This window comes from Odontesthes bonariensis, chromosome 20 (assembly GCF_027942865.1).
Source record: "Odontesthes bonariensis isolate fOdoBon6 chromosome 20, fOdoBon6.hap1, whole genome shotgun sequence".
NCBI lineage: Eukaryota > Metazoa > Chordata > Actinopteri > Atheriniformes > Atherinopsidae > Odontesthes > Odontesthes bonariensis.
In genome coordinates this window covers 15,210,110-15,231,381 of record NC_134525.1, presented here as the reverse complement: position 1 = coordinate 15,231,381, position 21,272 = coordinate 15,210,110, and the positions used below count along the sequence as shown (strand labels likewise).

Genomic DNA, 21,272 nt, shown 5'->3' with positions numbered 1-21,272 from the left:
TTTTGTTTCACTGATGTTTCCAGAGTCAGTCCAGCGGTGTGGCGGAGAGGAAGGCGCAGAATCGAGAAAGTGAAAAAGCGACTGCTTTATTTTCCCTTTAAATGGCTTACAGTGCATTGGGAAGCCGTCATTTGGTCTGAATGCTCCTCTGTTTAAAGTCTAAATGCTCTTCTGTTCAAAGTCCTACGATCAGTGATTGTAACAAATCAATTACGGCCGAATTTCAAATTGGGACTGATGAGCAGTCACATGGCGAGTGATGTTATAAAGTGTTTCAATGAGACTACCGAACAGAGAACGATTTTTGGATTTAGTTCCAGTTTGACAATACATCCCATTCTGAATAGGTTCTGATGTTGTGCAACTCTTTACTTTTCAGTTTTTTCCCACCGTCTGCCTTAGAATTACGACTGCGTGTATCCACGGTGTCTGTCAGGGAGGCAGAGGGTGATCACAAATTTCTCAAACTGAACGCAGCAATATCATAGTTACAAACAAATTGAGCATCTCTATGTAAATAGATGACAATCCAGGTGTTACTAAGTCGCAATAATTAAGCCGCTTCTTTGACATTTCACTTCAAGCAATTAGTCATACTTCTAAGATCGGATGACTTGAGAGCAAAATTATTATCCCTGAAAGCAACGAGAAACTCCATCAGCTCACTATCCTTGTCTGTCAAGATCCTCTGCAAGATTGCAGGAGAAATTCAAAACCTGTTTCCACAGGTGAGACGAGTGTAATTTCAGCATTTCATTAATGTGGATTTTCTGGTGCTTTCCGTGGGTTGACACCATCCCCTGCACAGAGTACATTAGGCTGTTACCCCAACTGCTGATAGTGACAGTTCATTTGTAACCCTATGAGTCCAGAACTCTACTAAAGAGTGGGTTTCCCCTTCTTCAGAGACTATTCGGTTCCTTTTAAATTACTGTATGTGATAAGTGAGTATGTGAATCCAGTGGCGGCTCCTGACAAATTGTGTCAGCTGTCACAATCTGTTTTTTTTTATCTGGTCAATTTACCAACACCGCATATGAGGCTTACTGCAACGCGGTGCAGCTGTGCTGCTAATGTTTCCGAGCACAGCTAGTTTGACGCAGTTTTCCATATGAACTCTTGATTGTTCGTGTTTCTTGACTCGTTCGGAGAGGTGTCATCACTTTAGTCATCATCGCTTCTGTTATGGAATAAATAAAATCTCTCAGAGTCGGATGCCTTTTGTGTCTTGTATGAATGTAAACAATGTACATCCTTCTGTTACTGGGATTATTCACATCTTATATCGAAACAAGGCCACGTTTGAACTACTTACCCCTGTATTTTTTTTCCTTGTTATCCGTTTCTTCAGTTTAGTGACGCCACCTTCATGGCAGACAGATGTTCTGCTGCTGGGGTGACTGAGTGCGCCTCAACATCATGTTTCTCTCAGAGACCCAACAGTAACTGCTTAGATGTTGTCCATGAACTGAGCTGTCAGATTTAAAAAAAATGTCTTCGGAGAAGGCGAGCTGTCCTTCCGAATCTGACCGTATGACCAATGTACGATTTACGATGAGTTTGGTCCATCTTAAGAGGAGCTCCTGAGGTTTCATATGAATCAGTTCCCGTTAGCTTTGGTACATTTGCTCTGGAGACCTGCCTGTGCTCATATTAACTCTACAAATGTTGTAATCATATTAAACTCACTGTTGTTTGTTTTGTTCTCTGATGTTGGCAACAAATAAGTGTCATTAAACTGAAGTTCAACGGCGGACACAGACACAGGATTTAAGAAAGAGTGTTTGCTCAGGCTGTCGAAGCTCGTGACTGAAACATTTTCATGCTTAACTCTCAAAATAAAGAGCGAAAGTCTCTCAGACCAGATAGTTCAGGATGCTAGAAAGAAGTTTGGTGTTGCAGTTTTTGGGTCCAAATCTTCACAAGTTGCAGATATTTTAGGAAAGGAAAGGAAAGGCAGCGTTGTTATGACTGAGAGCCTTCCTGGAATTTTGTCAAAGCCACCAAGAATGAAAGAAAGAGTGAAATGCTCTGAGAAAGAAGTCTACTTGTTTGCTTCAACAGCTCAGGCTGTTAGCAGAAGGCTTTAAGTCTGAAAGGGATTTTCTGAAGGCTGAAGTGTGCTCAAGAAGCATCTCAGCTGTGTGGTCACATAGCACAAGCTGTTCCATTTTGAAGGACAAAATTAAAAAAAAAAACTAAAAAAAAAAAAAAGACTAAAGCTTCAAGACAGACAAAACTGCTGTCAGGAAGAACATCTCTGTCTGTTAGAGAGCAGTTTGAGAAGGCAGAGCGACTGAGTTCAAGCCTTTTCCAGGTTCCACTCAATTTTTATCAGTCTTCAAATTTTGAAACCAACAAGTCATAGATTTTATTGGGATACAGAGCATGAGACAGAACTGTCCCAACCCAACACGAAACACCTGAACAAACTGTTGATGAGCAAAGCTGCTTCACATGAAACACGTTGGAAATCTAAAAGATGGCGTCTGTGGTCATCAGTCGCAGGTAAAAAGTGCCAAGAAAGCAGCACAAAGCAGCGGAAGCATATTTCAGAGGGTCAATAAACTGCTTTGGGACTCGGAGATCATTATGTTCAAGTCCTGTGAGTGCTGCTTAAAGAGTTTAAATGTCTCCAGGTTTCAGAGGCCAAAGTAAAGAGTGAAAAGCTTTAAGTTGGAGAGTTTGAACATGGAGAGAGATATCTGCTTCACCATAAATTAAGACAGGGACTAGATACAAGTTGAAAACATCCATTTGCAGGGCTCTAGACTAACTTTTTGCACAGGTGCGCCCAACTTTTTTTTCCTTAGGTGCACCAGCACAAAAGTTAGGTGCACCCAAATTTTCAAACGCATTGCATTTAACACCGCAGTTTTACAGCGATTAATTTTAAATCGCTGTCCATATAGGCAATATTGACTTGTAAATGATTAACTAGCAATCTGGTCAAAATAAAGTTCTTTATTTGAAGCACAATTCTACAAACCTACTGAACTTAACTTACTAACTACTTACTGAAACTTACTGAAAAGGTGTTGGTGCTTAAAGTGCTTTACTGGCCTGAAATTTAAACTTAAAACATCTCAAGATAAATTAAATAAAAAGAAAATCTAAATTAAAATTGCAAGTGTTTTAAGGGCTTCAAACTGAACATCTCATGGCTCATGGACTATCCTCCATTGCAGTCACATGCCCCTCGGATGGCCAACTCCTGTAGTTTGTGGTTTTTTTCAATGTATCTGCGATGACTCCTATAAATTTTCTCTTTACTCTTTACCCCTTTTAATTTCAGTTGGTTCTGGCTCGGAGTCGATCATATGTGGCTCATTATCTGATGCTAGCTCCGGCTGGGCGTGACATAACGTGGGAGGTTGATGGCTCCGTGTCAGAGCATTGGTTGTGGTTATTTTCGGACGTATCAGGCCTTAACTTAAGGAAAAAGTTGTCAATCGTTCTTTTCATCTTATCACCCGCGGCTACATCCACTATTTATCTGACGAGCCGAGTTTCATCACCTCTCTGTCTGACTACAGCATGCGTGTGTTCAAACGTACACACGTAGGCCTACACGGGCCAGTCAGAGGGGGGTCCCGCCCTTCACTATCTCTGATTGGTTTAGACAACGATATGGGTCTAATGCGTGTCTGTTGTTGAACCACAGGGAGACTTTCATAGCCTGGGCGAAAGCCGACTGTTGACTCCGTCAAACAGTCTGGAAAAACCCAATATGAATCTGTTCCCATGGAGGGTGGGACCTTACTCAGCAACTTAAATTCATTGGAGTTCCCTTAACTAATCAGTAATGTTTAGAAATGACGTTGGTTATGCGCCGAGGTTCATGCTTACTCTCGCGAGGCTCTAGCTCGCGAATCACGCTTCCCACATCCGCTTTCATTATACCGGTACCATTTGATAAATCAAACTTTTCCCAAAGCCAGTTGGAAGGAGAGCTACGACATCCTTGCCACTAACAAAATTGACGAGGCATTCCTCTTGCTCTTGTTTTAATTGTATAATGCTCTCCAGAGTTGAGACAACTTCATGGATAGCTTCTAGTGTTCTTCCGTCGCCATGTTTATTTCCGCTGCGGTTGAACTACAATTATATGGACTACAATTTACTCCGCGCGTGAGTTCTGCGTCACCACTCGCAACTGTTTGCTGATTGGCAAAACACTGAGCGAACCGAGGTAGGGGGATTTGGCCAGACTATGTGCGGAGCCAAAATCTTTGGGCGGAAGTACGTAGGATGGCGTCGCCAGGCTAAGACTTTCAGAGTCGCGTAGACTTTTTTTTTTTCCCTCGAAAGGAAACCTAGCCTGGCTGACGCGTCCACAATCTCGATGAGATGGTGGTCTGTGAACTAGGTGTGCATTTTCTCGTATTTGAGGCGTGGTTTACGAATGCCTAGAGCCGTTTATTGGGCGCTACGAATGTCTATCAAATGACTTCAGGTTCTTCCCATGCTGCTTTGCGCAGAGTTGTGAATTTATTTTATCAATGGAGAAATTGAGCAGCCTTGCTTTGTTGTCTACAGTAGTAGATCAACCCTGATCTTGCTTTGAAGCTCCCAGATCAAGGAAGTGACGTCGACGCAGCTTTAGCAGCAGAGAAGCTATGGCTAGGCTTGTGTTGATAATAATAAACTCCTGGACTATGTACAAACTTCCAAATGCATCGTTTTGTGAGTACAGACCATATTTGTACTACTGTAGAAGTTTGGTGTCATGGCATGTGATTTTAGTGTGGTAATTTTGGAGATACTGCCAGGGTCCATTAGCGCTAAGCTATTCGGGATAACACAGTAACTCAGCTGATGTTCAGCCAATATCGGAAAAACTTCGGGTGGGCTACTTGGCTGGATGTCACGGTTCAAATGACCCTAGGGTGAATCTACTCCGAAACACTTTCTAAGGCTGCATCGAACGGTAACCTTGTGTCCGCTGCCATACTTGGATTAACACTCAACAAGCTTCGGTGTAGCGCATAGACGTCGTCATCGTCTTGCTGCCCCCCCGGTTTTGTGATTGGTTCCCAAACTCAGGCAAAAATAAGGGTGGTGGTTTCCAGGCTGACTTTGCAGTGAGAATGAAATCGAGCGCAAAGCAGCATGGGAATTCCGAGGCTAGGTTGCACCAGAGCCCGTCTACGGAGAGCCTTGCCACTCTCCGTAAGCCCCATTGTATCGAACTTGGTTGCAGTCCCACCAGAATTCCACTGGGGGTTATCGCGGGCGAGTCTAGAATGAATGGGGGTCTATGGGGCTAAACGGCTAAATATATTTATTTCACCTGCTTGTCGTTGAAACATCGCATATTTTATTCTAGATTCGGCAAGTTCAATATAGATTATAGGTTGAAAGTCAAATGAATGAGTATTTATGTCCTTTCGATTTCTTTCAGTTTGGGTCGTTGTTGGCCATAACACGCTAGCATTCTGCTAATGAATGCTGATTGGTCAGTGACGGACATGCGACTGATTACGACCAGAGACCCCACTTGATGGCAGCTGAAGCCAAAGCAGTGGATGTCCAGAATGGAATATGAAACAGAATCTTAAGGAGGACCTTCCCGCTATTAATATTTAAGTTAATATTTGTGTATAGTAACTTATTTCTCTGATTAGCCGATAGTCTTACCTCTAAAAGCTACTGCCATGTGCCCGACCGTGCTGAATTGCCAGTGACTCAGAACTTGCCGTAAAGCAGAACGTACGCAATCTGTGACGTCATCACCATTTTTGAACGGCTTTTTAGAACAGATAAGTGAACTTCAAAAATGCAATATTCAGCCGAGTATATTTTTTTAGTCCCCCCTTTTGAATGCAACTTTCAAATTACTTGACAAAAAATTATATCCTGAGAAAAGTGGATTTTTAGGGTGCAACCCCCATAGACCCCCATTCATTCTGGACTCGCCCGCGAGCGCCCTCACATGGACAGAGACACCAGTTCAGAAACCGGAAGTTACTGAGAGTGGCAGTTCTCTTCCATTAGACATTCTCTGGTTGCACCTGTGCGACCTCAGAATTTTTTTAGTTACACCATTGAGAAAATAGGTCGCATGTGCCACCAAATTGGTCGCATTCCAGAGCCCTGATCTGCAATTAGTATTTATTTACAGTTCTTGACTTTATATTAGCATTGGTTTCCCATTACAAATAGTTAGAATTTCTGTTGTTAATCAAAGACACCACCAGACTAGTTACATTAAAAAAGCAGAATTAAGAAATCGGAAGCAGAATAAATCGTTGGCTGTTTCACAAACCGCTAGCAAAGTTTGCCGCTCTTACCAGCTCCGCGAAAATCCTCGGTTATATGATTTCCCTCCCTTAGTATAAATTTGGTCTGGGAGGTCCTGATTGTTTAGTTGGCAATTTATCCTCATTGCTACACCGACTGAAGGGGATTTCTTTCAATGAAGCAATTGAGTTACTCTGTACATTTTAGCGCATGGTGGCTATGCTAGCTATCTTCATGTTACATATGACGAAAGCACGTTGGGGCGAGCCCTCCCGGAAGCCATAGAGATTGTATTGTAACCTTTGTAACCATAGACATATAATGTCTATATTTGTCTAGGTCTATGTCTATGTTTGTAACACCAGAAATTTGAACAAAACTGATTTTACATAAGAGTCAATGGGAGCAGTTGGGGCGATTTTCAACCTGACCTCATTGAGAACGGCCTTACGCTGATTGGACATTGACAAACAGAGCAGCTGAAACTGTGTCGAACTGTCACAACCACCGTAATGCTGTGGAAAAATATGACAGAAAAAAAATTCCTCTTTTTTTTCCCTTTGGTGGTGCGTCGCCCGATCGCCCTTATGGACAAACTGCCCCTGTGTGAATCCAAACTTTAGACTGGTACTTTGTAAATATTTAAAAGCAGATTAAGCTCTCTGACCTGCTTCAATGCAGCCTCAATTCATTCATGCATCATATGTAGATTTTTGCCTTCAAAATAATCACTGAAACTACACACGGATGTGTAGTTTGAAACAATCCCGTCAATGTCAGTTCATAGTATATTCATATACTTATCAACTAAATACACTGACTAATATATCAAAGTCATAACATACCAACGCCTCCTTTAAAATCAGTGGTTAGGTGTATCAGACTTTGTACAGGTCCTGTGTTTGCCTCATATTCTTTATACATATATATGTCATATCTACATATATCAGTCTTTGTACCAGGTAAAGTAATGAGGACCTCAAAAGACAATCTTGTTTAGGGCCACTGCTTTCTTGATATGGCCCTCAAATATGACAGGACATGGGACCTTTCCTCTACTTCAGGGGTAACTGAAAGCCTTTAAATCAAGGTTACACTCCTAAATGATGAAATCTTCTTTCAGGGCCAGCTTATAAAAAAAAAAAAAAAAAACAATCTCACATCCATGTCTCAACCCACATCACCAAACATCTTCCATGTTTGTATGTATTTTTTTTTACATCCATTGTCCTTTTTCCTCCTAACTTAGACTTGCCACTAGGGGGTAGACTAGAACTACTTACAATGGTTTAACGCTTCCTGCCCATTTTCACCCCTTTCTCACACATTAAAGCTAAGAAGAAAAAAAAAAAAAGCTGAAATCATTTAACTCAACAGTCAGGTTCAGTGCTGGCAGGCCAGCCATCACTCATGTAAACCATGTGAAAGCTAGTCATAACTTCCTGTTTTCACAAACAACCATAAAATAAGCTGAGACCAGACGCACACATACACACATGCACGCACACGTATACACATATATAAACATACTCCTGCTGACCCAAACCAGGCCCAAATGAGCGCTGCCAGTTCCTCTCATGTGGTCTCTCTGTGACGCTAGCCGGTCTGACTGCCGGAGCAGTTTCTCCTCACAGCTGCTCGCCATCCCCTGGGCTGATGAAAGGCTACCCATCTATCAACACTGGGACAAAGACGGAGAGGCCTTGCCACATATGTAATTATCATCGCTTCACAGAGATTATAGATCATCAAGAGCAGATCAGCGACTCTTTCATTTTAATTTGTCCGACCCAGAATAGTAAAGTCAACAAGAAAGAAACCATAGTGTGCAAGATGGCAGCCATCCCTAAAATAATTAGATGCATAACATATTTGATTTCAATCAAAATATTCTTTCATTTATTCATTGCAACGAGTTTGATTTATATGTACATGATTTCTTAAAGCTGATTTGTTAAAGCAGGTCAGGTTGTGACTGAACAGCTCCTTATTGTCCTCGAATGTGCACATTTTGGCTGCTGTCAGAGGCGTCACAACATATCCACACCACAAATCAAATGCAAGTATAATCATTCTTCTTTGGAATATACACAAACATGGGTCACATATTTAGCTCGTGAAAAATACATGAACAATCTACTTTGCAAATTACTTTAAAACAATCTATTATAAACATTTTATTTTTCTTCATCAAAGCTTAAAATTTAAAATATGAAACAAACCAGTATTAAAATAGCTTAACAAATGCACAGCATTTTATTTTCTAAAACTGCACGTCTGGTGCAATAAAGAGAGAACAAACAAATCTACATACAGGCAAAAGGCTTTATACCAAAACTGGATTTTCTCTGGTTCGTGTAAAATAGCTTCTGTTAGATCCTGCACACCAGAAAAAGAAAAATTCACTCAGTGAAATGCTTAAAATTCATCACCGTTTTTGTACAAACTTGGATCATGTCCTGCCAGATCTTATTGTAGCAAGAAAATTTAATTTTCTGCCATGAAAACATTGAAAATTATTTCCACATGGTGGATATTTTGTTATGTAAGAAAAGTCTTAAAATCATCCAGATGTCAAATGTATTAAGGAAGAGGAAAAAAAAGGGACTCTTTAATGATCAAAGGTGAGAAATTAAATATTTAGTAACTCATGATATCAAGATCCAGTTGAATTTTTCCATACGAAAATAAAGATGTTTTGTTCTTCCGAGTGTGAACTCCAGTTCCACATCCAAATCCCAACAAAATTCCCCATCACTTTCCAGAAAGAGGGGAGTTTCCATTTGAAAAAGTCTTGTAGCATTCCACTGGAAAAAAATGTCACACAAGATTCAGTCACCGATGAATAAAAGGAAAAAAGTTATGGAAGACTGACTTCAAAATATATAAACAACAAATTTTTCACTTTGTGGGCTAATCTGTATGGTGGGACAAATGGTTTTATTTCAATTATACTGGGAGCTACTATATATATAAATATATATATATATATGATCATTGTCCTGACAAAAACCCCCAGCTATTAATCGCTTTTCACTTTCCCAGGAGCAGCTCCTGCATCACTTCTTGGACTGGTAGTGTCTCTTCTTGCAAGGTGTTGTGGGAAATGGGGTCCCCTTGGGTTCTCAGGCTGCTCTGGAAAAACAGAGCTGTCTCACTGGCCTCTTCCTGAACAGGCTTCCCAAAGGCATCGTCCTGCCCATCCTCGTCACTGCCGTGAGATGCCTGGCTGACATAGACAACGATGACTTCACCACTGAAGTTCATCACCTGCCCGCTGGAGATGAAGGTAGTGTTGTGGTTTCCCGACACTAGACCTACGTGGTGTAAAAAAAAAAAAAAAAATGACCGTGAGCAGAAGAAGAAAATGCTTTTTAGGAGGTAATATTTGAAAAATTCTTTGATTTCATGATTCATGATTGATTTCAACATTTCCACTGTGGTGCAGAAAACTACAAGATCTTACATGGAAATCTGTTGACACGTATATCGTATGATTACATAAGACATCCAGTTTAAACCTAAACTCGGGCCCATAGAGTTCCCCCAATCCATGACGTACATGAAGAATGGACTTGGCTAACCTCAGGTGACAAATGGACAGTGGGTGTAATGACAATGCAGCATGACCACAGAAAGGCCACAGCGACATAGACCACCATATCATTTCCTTCAAGCCACACTTGAGTGTCCAGCAGTTTTTAGCGTGAGAAACTAAAGTCTAATCTTTTCCAAGGCTTTTTCTGTTGTATAGCTCTTTTTTTTTTAACCAAAAGATAAGTTTCTACCAAGGGCTTCTGTCTGAAAATTATTTAGAAAAAAAAAAAAACGATGCCCATTTACTATTTAATGTAATTTAAGCAAACCAGGTAAAATTGGAGAAAAAACTAACATTTTTGTTCCGAGCCATGTTTCGTCATATTAAGCCTCTGGTTGCTATTTTTTCCCGCCTCTTATTTGATTTTCCAACCGACAAAACAAGCCAACCCTCTGTGACTCACAAGTACGTCTCATCTGTTCATACATGTGTGCATGCATACACACATACACCCAAACACGGTAAATGTAAGCAAACACATTTTAGTAGGTTGCACCTATATTCAAACACTGAAGCGCATACATGGCCCTATAAAGTACTGAAAAAGACAGGCAAACACCATCGCACCCTCAGAGGGTTCCTCTGTGTTTCTCCAGTGCTTTTCCCGGAATACCAGTCTAAGAGGTCTAGCTCGAAAAATATGTCATTTCACCACAGCTTTGAAAACAAAGCTCAATGGAATCTGCTTGGGTTCTTCTGTTTATCCTTTCTTGAGTCCTCTCTGGTTTTTCTGGACGCCCAACAACTGTAGGAGTTCAGTTCTGTGACCGGGCAGAGCTGTAACGGCAGCAGAGCACCTTTCTTGCTCGGTGTCGAAAAAAACAACACTTTTTTTTTTTTAATGCAGTTGTCTTTAAAAAAACCCAAAAGAAAACCACTTCTTTCTCCCAGAAAGCTGACAGCTTAGTTCTCCTCAGAGAAGAGGTAAAGATGTAGGTCATTAGGACCGTTCAGGTGCTCCTGACTGGGGGCTGATATTTCCAGGTTGACAGGTGAAACCTCTGACCCTTTCTGAACCTGTAAATAGCCTGTGCGGGAAGTGCATTTAGTTGGTTGTCATTACTGCATGATGGGAAATCATTTGAAGCCAGCCAGCATGTAATTAAAGAACTCAGCCATAAGTGAGAGTAAGAGAAAAAAAAAAAGCCTTAACAAGATGATATGTGTGTGTGTGTGTGTGTGTTTTTGTTGGGAGGGTAGGGTTATAAAAGTATTACTCAAGCTGCACACATCTTGCTTCAATTAAAGCTGCGGTCACTTTGCGCAACCCTATGGAACTCTGGGTAAACAGGAGCTTTGTACTGTAGTTGGTATAGTTCACACCGATGCACACACAACACACACACACACACTGTTTGTTAAAGTGTGGTTCTGGTGGTTCACTAAGGCATCAAACACGCATATCTTGTTCCTGCTGCCTGTGTGGTCCCAGCAGAATTCAGTGTCCAACTATCAATCCTGGCTTTATTAAAACATATTTCTTGGAAAGCATCATGAAAACCTCTCATTGTTATGCTGAAACCAATCCTCTATTATGAGTTCTATTCAGCATATTCACCGAATAAGGCCCAAGTTTGAGCTAACCACTGTCCCCAACAGGCTAGGCTAACCACTCTGTGCTTGAGGCGCATTACATAAATACATTTCCCGCTGATTTTTATCTTTGGCAACACATCAAAGTCGCTGTCAGTACAATACAAATTCACCCACTTGACAGTTTCCATTAAAACTATTCTAATCTATATTCAATTCAGTTATTCTTGGTGAATTGTCCAAACCATTCTCCAGAAAAAAAAGAACTCGAAGTGTATCAAATCATGCACGGGTATGATCACCTGGCAGTACATTGATGACTCCCTACACAAACAACCAACACAGAACCCACAGTCTTGGTAATAAGCTGTAATTGACTTTCTCTGGCATTCTTTAAGGGTCATAGGGAAATGTATCCGGGACATATCCAGCTCCATAGCATCCTTTGATATCCAAAGAAAGTTTGAAGAGCTATAAAGGTCTAAGAATGAACTCATTTCGGTTCTGGAAAACATATGTTCAAAGTCATATCACAAAAATATTAAAGAAAATTTACACTAGTAGAGTTCACTTTATTATGGAATCATCTCTTCTCGAAAACATTTTAGAGCCCAAGTTATGACATATCAAGTTACTGTTTAGTTTTTTTATTATTAAACTTTTACTGAAGGTAACATCATTGAATTGAATTGAATTTTCACTTGCAGAAATGGCCCTTTCATATAGAAACATGATGTCATATTACTCCTTAGGTTTTACCCACCTGAGGTAAGAGTTGGTTCAGCCAGCTGACTGTGGAGGCTCTCCGGCGAGCACTCCAGTTCTGACTCGCCCAAAGAGAGTTTGTTCTCCCCGCTATCCCTCAAGGAAATTCCCAGGCCTTGCTCTCGACTTGAGGCCTCGGCGGGCTTGTCCAGGTAGAGATCTCCAACAGAAGCGGAAGTCATCAAAGGGCTGACCGAGGTCATTGCGGAGCTTGCGCTATTTTCTGTTGAGGTGGAGTCTGTGCTTGTCAGTCTGTGAAATCCCTCCTGCTTTACCAGTGATCTGTCGGTCAGGTCGGATCTGAACTGCGGCCTCACCTGGGCCTGGGACAGTGGCAAGCAGAGCTCAGGAAGCGGGTTTGATGGAGGCACCAGAGAGGAGGTGTGGAGGAGAGGAGAAGAAAGAGAGACGAGAGATGGAACGCACGTCTCACTCGTGGACAACCCCGTCTTTTCTTGACACCCATCACCCCTTTCTCCTGCTCTTTCGTTATCACTTTTGTCTTCTTTCCTGCTCTCCTCTCCATCCTTCTCTCCTTCTAGGCCACCACATGAGCAGGTTCCCAGGGTCCCTGGACTCACAGCTTGACTACAGTCCTCATTTTCCCCAACTTCCAGTGGTTCCTGGACAGGAATAACACACACACAGGAGCCTGCCAAAAGCGGAGAAGCACTCACGAGCTCTTCCTCCGACACCTCCTCTGGTTCTCCAGATCCTTCGCTCTGCTCCTCTGTCACCACTCTCCCCTTAAAGCCCTCTTTGTCTGTCATATTCTCTGTAACGGGTAGAGATACCCTGACATAGGAGAAAGAGTCGGAGAAGGTGCACAGGGGGTCATTTTCAGGATTGTGGGGTGTTTGGCAGATGAGCTTAGTCATTTCACATGGTGTACATTTGAGGTCTCCGGGGCCTCCTGCTATTCCTCCTCCTGCTGCTCCACTGTGGTAAAGAGGGGCCAAAGTCTCCTAGAATGATAATAACAATGACAGAGACATTGGAAACCTTCTAGGATGTCAATGACTAGTTTGGTGTGTGTTTTTAGTAGTTTATTTCTTCTTATGCTGAACATAATCTATATGGTTCGGAAACCTACTCAGACCAAATATCATTTACCTGTATTTCTACTGCTTGTTAACTGAAATTTCACAGTACCTGTTGTATCCTGGTCCTCTTCAGGTTCTGGACGCAGGATCGCAGATCAACTACACAAATAAAGCAATTAATTTGCATTATTAGTGAATAAAATATAGATAATTAATCTACTTGTGTCTGAAAATAGTTTTGAGCCAGTGTTTACATCATAACCAACACCATAATATCAGTCATCTGCCCATGCAAAAGAACAACAATGCAACTTTGTTTGGACCTACCAGAAAGTAACTTCAGTTTGTCCTTGAAGCAGAAGAGCAGCAGAATGAGGAGACACAGAATAGTGATGACTGACAGCACCGACACTATAGTCCAGGAGGGTGTTGCACCTGGGGAAAAATATACATTTCAGAGCTCATTTTTGTTTAACCTGCCTCCACTACCACTCATAAATGATTCCCACATATTAAAGTCATCGCCCCACAGATGTACAGTGAATTACAAACGTTGTCTTTGATTCTTAAATTTTGCAATGCTTTAGCTTTGCATTATTTTGCAGTGTATGCTGGCATGGCTTTGATTGGTAACAGCCTGCAGTGAATGTATCCATCTCTTACCAGAGACAGGCCGTCCACACACTGCATCAGCCTGGGCGCTGCCTGGCTGAGTCTCATTCCTGCCCTCAGCTTTACAACTGTGAGACAAGACAAAAATCACACAAAACAAAGAGTAAAGAAGGAGATTTGCACAAGATTACATATTTTCTGTGTTTCCCTTCTTTTCCCTCTACATTTTAGCCAACCTGCCAGCTTGCACTGATGGTTTCAATGATGAAGCACAGAAAGAAGGACAAATAGAGAGAAAAACAAAATTGTTTCTCTCGTGCGCGCACACGCTCTCTCTCCATCTTTATTGCCATCATTACAGATCCGGCAGGCAAAGGAAGCTGGTGTCTGGTCCAGCCAGGATTCCAAGGGAAGTGGTGAACATATTACTCATAACAGCTGGTGAGGAGAGCAACCCAACTGCATTTTCCCATTTGAGGCTAAAGTTGTCTCTTTGTGTGTGTGTGTGTGTGTGTGTGTGTAAGTGTGTTTGTTTGCATGCACTTACTTGGTCCACTGTTTGCACGGTTCAGTATTACTGTCGGCAGAGAAGAAGCCTTTCTTACATGGAACACACTCTTTCCTTCCATACGTTGACCCTAGAATTACACAGATACATCATCATATATCCCATAATGAAACCCCTTTGTAATATCTTCACAGGAATGACTTCTTTTCCTTGTTAGACTGTCTCACCATGCTCCACCTCAAGACCATAACCAGGGTCGCAGCTGGGTATCTTCTCGCAGTATTCACAGTTGATGGGATGACACTGGAGGCCAGGCCGGCAGCGACAAGACTCCTCTGCCAAAAGATTTTTAGGGCTCTTCATAAAACCCTTACCTAGAAGTCAGATAAGTAAGCACCTTAGCACAGATATAGGTCCAAATCCTTGAAATGAATGAGGATACGCATTAAGAGAAAATAGAGTTAATCATGGAAACTGACATTTACCTGGAGAACATTTCATTGATAGATTATTGTACACATAAAAAAATAATTTTGAAGAACTCTTAAATCAACAGTACAATGGACAAGTTGATAAACCCTTGTAACTCGTTGTAACTTGTCATTATTCATACTTTTCACACTCTGGATACCTTTACATGAAAAGATTATTTTCGACATCCGAGATGAAAAAGCAGGTGTTGGCAAAAAAAATTATCAAATTCAATTTAAGGCTCCATTATTCTTCAAACCAGAGTAGAAAAATACTTTTTCTTAGGATTTGTTTAAGCTGCAGGTACTGACCTGGATCACAGAACTTCTGCAGGCGACAGCGATTGTTTTGAGTCCAAATAGGCTGATATTCATTGTCATTACAACTCGTACATATAGTCTGCCGGGACTCGTTGCAGTTGAGATGCACATAGGAGCCTGATAAAAAGAGATTCATAGAAAGACAGACAGGTGGATTAACAACAAACAAATAAAAGAACAGAAGGAGGAAATTGACAAAAATACTATTATTTTAAGTCGTGGGCACTCAAGTGTGCCAACACTGAGTTGTAAACTGTGCATGAGTGGCGAAACGCATGCACGTCTGCGCTATTTAAAACCAGAACGTCTCATTTTTAGACATCCTTCCTCTTTTGACTTGAATTTGTGAATGAAAATATATTTTTATTTTATGCCGATTCCAGCGAGAAAAAACAACTGTGTAATATTCTCACTTCATTCTTGTGTATTACTTTAAAGTGTATGCGTGTGTGTGAGAGAGTGTTTGCGTTATTACCTGGTTTACACTTGTTGCAGCATATGGAGCGTCTTAAGTACTGTCTTTCGTCGCACTGGAGAGATTTGGAGACTGCTTTCTAAAAAAAAGTATCAAGACCTCCGATTAGTTTTGAGCGCGTTTGAAACCATATTGTGACAAATGGGAATAAAAGAACCAGTTTTATACACTCATGGATAGCTTAAAAATCTGACAAAAAAAAAGAAAAAAATGTACAAGCACACAAATCCCTAATGTACACTCTGCCATGTTATGGGCATCTTTATCTTTTTTCAGATTATCTTTCAAATCAACATGTGATATTATGACATGACCATGAGTAATGGCAGGAGGAGGATGTTTGAAACATTTCCAAGACATGGCCAGGAAATGTTTCCAGCCCCTCAGTAACACATGACCACAGAACCAAACCAACAAACTAAACCTTGTACCCAGTTGCATTGTGAGAGGAACCAACTTGTCATTCACGTTTGTCCATAATGTTGAAGCATCTACATCTTTTAAGGGAAAAAACGGGGACTCTAGTCAAAAGGCTGCAAAACTACATCGAACAGTCTCGCACAGCCATGCTGTACACACCCTCCAGTTGCCCTGAATTTGTGGCTCGTGAACTCCTCGCCACACTGCTGAATTAGAGAATCTGGCTGTTATGACAGAAATTATGCCAAAGCCACAGACTCTATATATAAAGGTAGAAAAAATACAACTTAAAGGTCTGACTGCACTCTGACCTCGCTTCAACCTCTTCTACTTTGTCATTCAGCCCTTTTTGGTTTCTTTTCCCCAAGAATTATATCCTAATTCCCTCCCTCATGCTGTAATTTGTGCTGTAAATAAAACCTGCTCATGCAGATGTTCAACTTTCCCCACAGACAACATTTAGAGGTAGTATATTTGAATTTGTATAGCTGTCATCAAGTCTAACCGTAATGGCCATCTATTCTTTCCCACAGTACATCTGTGTGTCTGTGATCCACAACATTCATTTTTTTGAGAGGCACAATCACTCCCTGTTTATTTAAGCAGATAGCCAAAGTAGAGGATCACTTTGTTGTTTGAAAATGTCATTCTTCCTACATCCTTTAGTTGACATTTCTAGTTTCTATCTCATCTTTCTCAGGAAAACAAATCAAAGACCTTTCTTTTTTTCCTCCTTCTGTCTCACACCTCCCTCCTTAAGCCTGTTTAGTGTTTGTGTCAGTTTGCGTGTCCTCAGGCTACAACGGCACAATAAGAACACTGGCATGCATTTAACTACCTCCACTCGGAGTCACACATCAGCCAGCCTTTGTTTCATAATCTAACCAGAGGGATAATGATGCACGGCGCTCATAGCTCGCACCGCAGCACTAATGAGGACCATGTGCTGCAGCAGAGTGAAGTGACAGATGAAGGGAAGATTCCCATAAATAGAGGCTCAGACAGACAGATGCTGGTCCACAATGTATAAGAAGCCAAAAGAATGCTGGGAACTGTATTTTTGTTAGCACCACATCTAAACATTAGGATATGAAGGTTGTTATAAAAGGTCAAGATTTAACACTCTCCCCGAAAGCAAACTTTATCTGGTGTATGTACTTAGATGTCTTTAAATTACAATAACGAATGGAGAAATTGTAAAAAGAAGAGATGGGGGAGTGGAAAGGGGAAACAAGTTAAATGGATGGGTCAAGTGGGCAGTACTGAATGAGGAAAAGTAAAAAGAGGGTTCAGTTACATTCCCCCTAACAACCCCCTTTTTATCATGTTTTCCACGCCATTTTGTTTGTATGATTAAAAAAAATCTAGAAAATAAATAAATTCAATCTTTGACATCCCATCATCTGTAACTGCGATACAGAGTGCATTCCATTTGCTTCCAGAAGATGAGGGAATTTGCATAACGGCTGCAGCAGCCATTGGCCCGGAGCCATGAGAAGCACGGTGTGACTTCAAGCCTCAGGGGGTTTTACCGAGCTGTGATAAGGTGCTTTAAAAGAATATTGCACAACAACTCAATCTTTGTGTAATGTTTGCGCCTGTGATTAATTTTTAAAGCCATAAAAGCATGTCACCTGGACAAAGACTGAATTATTTGAGACTGTCTTGTTATACAGTTACTAAAAGACATGGCAGTGTTTTCCTCCCTGGAAAAGTTTAGTTCCAAATTTTAATAACAAAAATCTGGTGAAATTGCAGAAACAATGTTCACAGAAAATCCTTGTACTAACCAGCTAAAGTACATACAATAGAAACTCAACTACCAGAGCAAAGCAAACATCACAAAGAGTTGCCTACAAGTCCCAAAGCAACTGCAATCTCCGTGTTAACGGTTTAAGTTGATCTTGAGAGGAGCTTAATATAGGTGTGTCAGACATATCCAAACGGTAGATTACAACTCCTCTCTACACAGAAATTTCTACTGTCATGACATGAATTGTGTTATGCTTCGCTTGAATGTGTCAGCTGTCAAATCAAGTTTGGATTTGCAGGTCTGTGGCAATGCAGCACTTGCTTAAGATGAGATAGACATAACACTAATTACTGCAGTGATAGTGGGTAGATGGCTGGACCTATTAAGACATTTAGAAAAAGAGTCCGTGGTGAAAAGAATTTGAAGTGATCAAGGGTTGTTTTATCGAAAAAGTAAATGGAATCATTCAGAGGAGAGGTGGTGACATACGAATGACTGAAAGACAAAGATAAGCAGAGACAGCATACATTCAAAGAAGTATGCATGGCGGGTTAAAGGCTGGCTAGTAAAAACAAACAGGAGCCAGGACTGCGGGTAAGCAAGTCAACAAATCCACTAAAGCACTGCATTTTCAAAATTTACTGTATTGACTCTTGAGCTCTGAACATCTTGAAGTAATTGTGTATTGCTCAATGTCTCGCAGACAGTTAGAGACGAATTTGGAATGAATTGGAATTAAGTGGTTAAAAACCAAGAAATTGAAGGGGAATTTTTTAGGGGATACTGTGAGCCAGTAATGGCAAGACTTCCATGAGAACAAACACGAGCCAAAGGTTTGCAGTGTCACCTTTTAACTTCGATGAAAAATATTTCTTCCCTTCCTCACTCTGACTCCTTTTCCTGGCATCCTTAATGTTGTGGTGGTCGCTCATTTCAGAGCCGGAGAAAAACTTTTCTTCTCTTTCTCTCCTTGCCTCTCCAGAGCCCTGCATGAACAAGAGGCATGCCATCTCAAGCACGCAAAAATGTTCCCTTTAAACACATTTCGGAGAAGCAGAGAGGGGGGGAAAAAACAGGGAAGGAAGAGCCTCTGTTCCAGTCAAAGTCAGAAAGATGCTGGCTCAAGGTAAAACAGGCAGTGATGGATCACTGGTGCCCAGCAGTCCCACCAACACAACCACATCTTACAAACCACCCACCTGGACAGCGTTAGCAGCTTGGACTAAACATATACAACAGCATATGTCATAATCTATTCACCTTTCTCTTTAAACTGTGGAACAGCTGAGACACGATGTCATTAAGTCGAGTGTTATTACAACACTGCTACATTAATGGGTTCAATAAACATAAACAGACAGAAAACAAGATCATCGCACATTATATAATCAGTTGAGCCTAATGTGGCAGGTAGGATGGATCAATTATGACAACTTCGCTTCTGTCCCAGACCCAGAGAGGCTCCTTGAAGAGTCATTTGGGACGTCAATGCTTGGTGAAGAGAGAGCGGCATTTCTGTGGTTACAGCCGGGGAGAAGTGGACAAACATCGCGGACTCAATGTGTATAGACTCAGCCCTCCTCCCTTTCATTCCGAGTGAGATAACCAAGCCGTGAATCTCAGAACATTTGCATGAGCTTTATCACTTGAGTGAAACTCCACAGTCCCAAAGATGTGCACAGAATGTTATCAACTGTTCGGCCTTTGTTATTGTCAGGTAAGCGCCAAAAAACACACAAATACAAACGTGTCTTACCTGTGCGTAAAAGCTGACAAGGACACACGTTATCCAGCCTCGGTAAATCCAGCTTGTGGAAAAGTTCATTCCCATTTTTGCCGATTGATGCAACTGCTTCTGAGGCAAACTTGTATCTTTGACAACTCAGTACAGCAGTGTCCGAGTTTGCACACCCTTCTTCAAATATCCTCACTCCAGATCACTTCTTGTGTGCGTAAATGTTAAGAGGTTGCGCTCATCTCACAGGGCATTCTAGCGTCTTCAGTCCAGGTTAGGTAGCTGCAGTTTCCATATCTCTTCTCCTCTTCCTTCTGTCCTCACCCACGCGTTGTGAAGGGAGCAGCATGCAACAGCTTGTAAAAACTGTGTGACCGAGAGAGGCAGGGAAATAGGGAACTCCTCCCACAGGTCATACATAGAAAAACCTATCCGATATCTCTGATATCCCTGCCTATCTTAAAAAAATGCGTCTGTGTCCTAAGTGTCAGAGCAGTGCTTCATTGGTGTCCGTGATGCCCACTGATCATAGTACAAGAGCTATTGATATTTCTTGGATGCCCATTTTCTCAAAATTCTCATTAGAAGAGTTTACCATGAGGTACTTCCTACGTCATTGGTCAAGCTGAGTGATGATCTCACACCATACATAGTGGACAAAGCATGTGGTCATTTTCACAAATTTATCCTCCCACACAAACCACCCATCATGGAAGTGAGTGGGCTTTTTTTCAACATATTTCCAGGATCAAGAATCATCTCTACAGTGTGAAAAAAAAAAAAAAAAAAAAAAAACTTCATATCAATAATTCATGCAAAAGTGCAGCGATTGCCTCCAGGAAATACTGCAGATGTTTTCTACCTCCATGAAAGGAAAGAAAAGAAAAGAAAAGAAAAGGCAGCTTGTATTGCCCTCTGAATTTGCATGTCCAAGCCCACTTTGGCAAGGGAAAAGAGGAAAAGTTGGAGAGAGTGGGGAACATGTGCTCTTGGAGGTGACAGTTATGCAAATGTTAGACTGAACTGTAGATCCTGGAAGGCTTGGTCAGCTCAAGAGAGGGGAGAAAAAGAATGTGAGAGGATTGGGAAATCTTCGTGTCTTGATCATACCCAGAGCGATTAAACACCACTGAGAAGGAAAAAAAAAAGAAAAAAAGGAAGAAAAGAAAGAAATCGTAAATGTTGGATGTTTGTGTAAATGTGAGTAACAACTCTCACCATATCAGAGTTAGAATCAACTTTGACTAACTGTTAATGAAGCTTTTTTTAAACTCTTCAAGAGTTTAAAGGAGAGGAAGAAGAATACTGAGACTTTTAGCAGTGGACTGCCTTCCTTTCTTCGCCTCTTCCCGTATAAACATACTGAGAGAAGCTGTTTTGTGGTGGGGGCCTCCGAAGTTCGCACAGTAGCAATTAACATTTAACTCTTTTAGCAATCAGAAACCTCAACTTGACTCTGAACGCGCTAACTTTCACATCGGGGTTACCCTCTGGCAGCAATATTTAACCGGCAGCATAGAGAGGTCATTGTTAGGCCCCAGTTCAAACCCAGCTGCATGAGACATAGTTTGTTTTGACGTATGAAAACGTTAATCCACAGAAGGCAGAAACCATGGTGGTTTATAATCATTAAACTTCCGATGGCCTGAGCGCAGACTGTGTGGCACTGCAAGTATCAGGGTTGTGTTGCTTAGCATCACAAGTCAAAGTTCATGAAGTAGAGCTATATCAGACAGCTCTTATATACAAAAATGCTTACACACACACAAAATCACACACAATAAAAAAGCAGCAAA

The 21,272-nt window shown here is 41.3% G+C and overlaps 1 protein-coding gene across 1 annotated transcript; it reads right to left on the bottom strand.

Moving 5' to 3' along the window:
• Positions 1-8,114: 8,114 nt before the first annotated feature.
• On the bottom strand, positions 8,115-20,024 carry tnfrsf11a (tumor necrosis factor receptor superfamily, member 11a, NFKB activator). Its single transcript, XM_075452773.1, has 10 exons — positions 19,498-20,024; positions 15,569-15,647; positions 15,085-15,210; positions 14,530-14,676; positions 14,342-14,432; positions 13,846-13,922; positions 13,510-13,617; positions 13,292-13,341; positions 12,138-13,104; positions 8,115-9,560 (listed from the first exon to the last, which is right to left on the bottom strand). Exons 1-10 carry the CDS (start codon positions 19,570-19,572, stop codon positions 9,277-9,279), a joined length of 2,004 nt encoding a protein of 667 aa, XP_075308888.1. The 5' UTR covers positions 19,573-20,024; the 3' UTR covers positions 8,115-9,276.
• Positions 20,025-21,272: the final 1,248 nt, after the last annotated feature.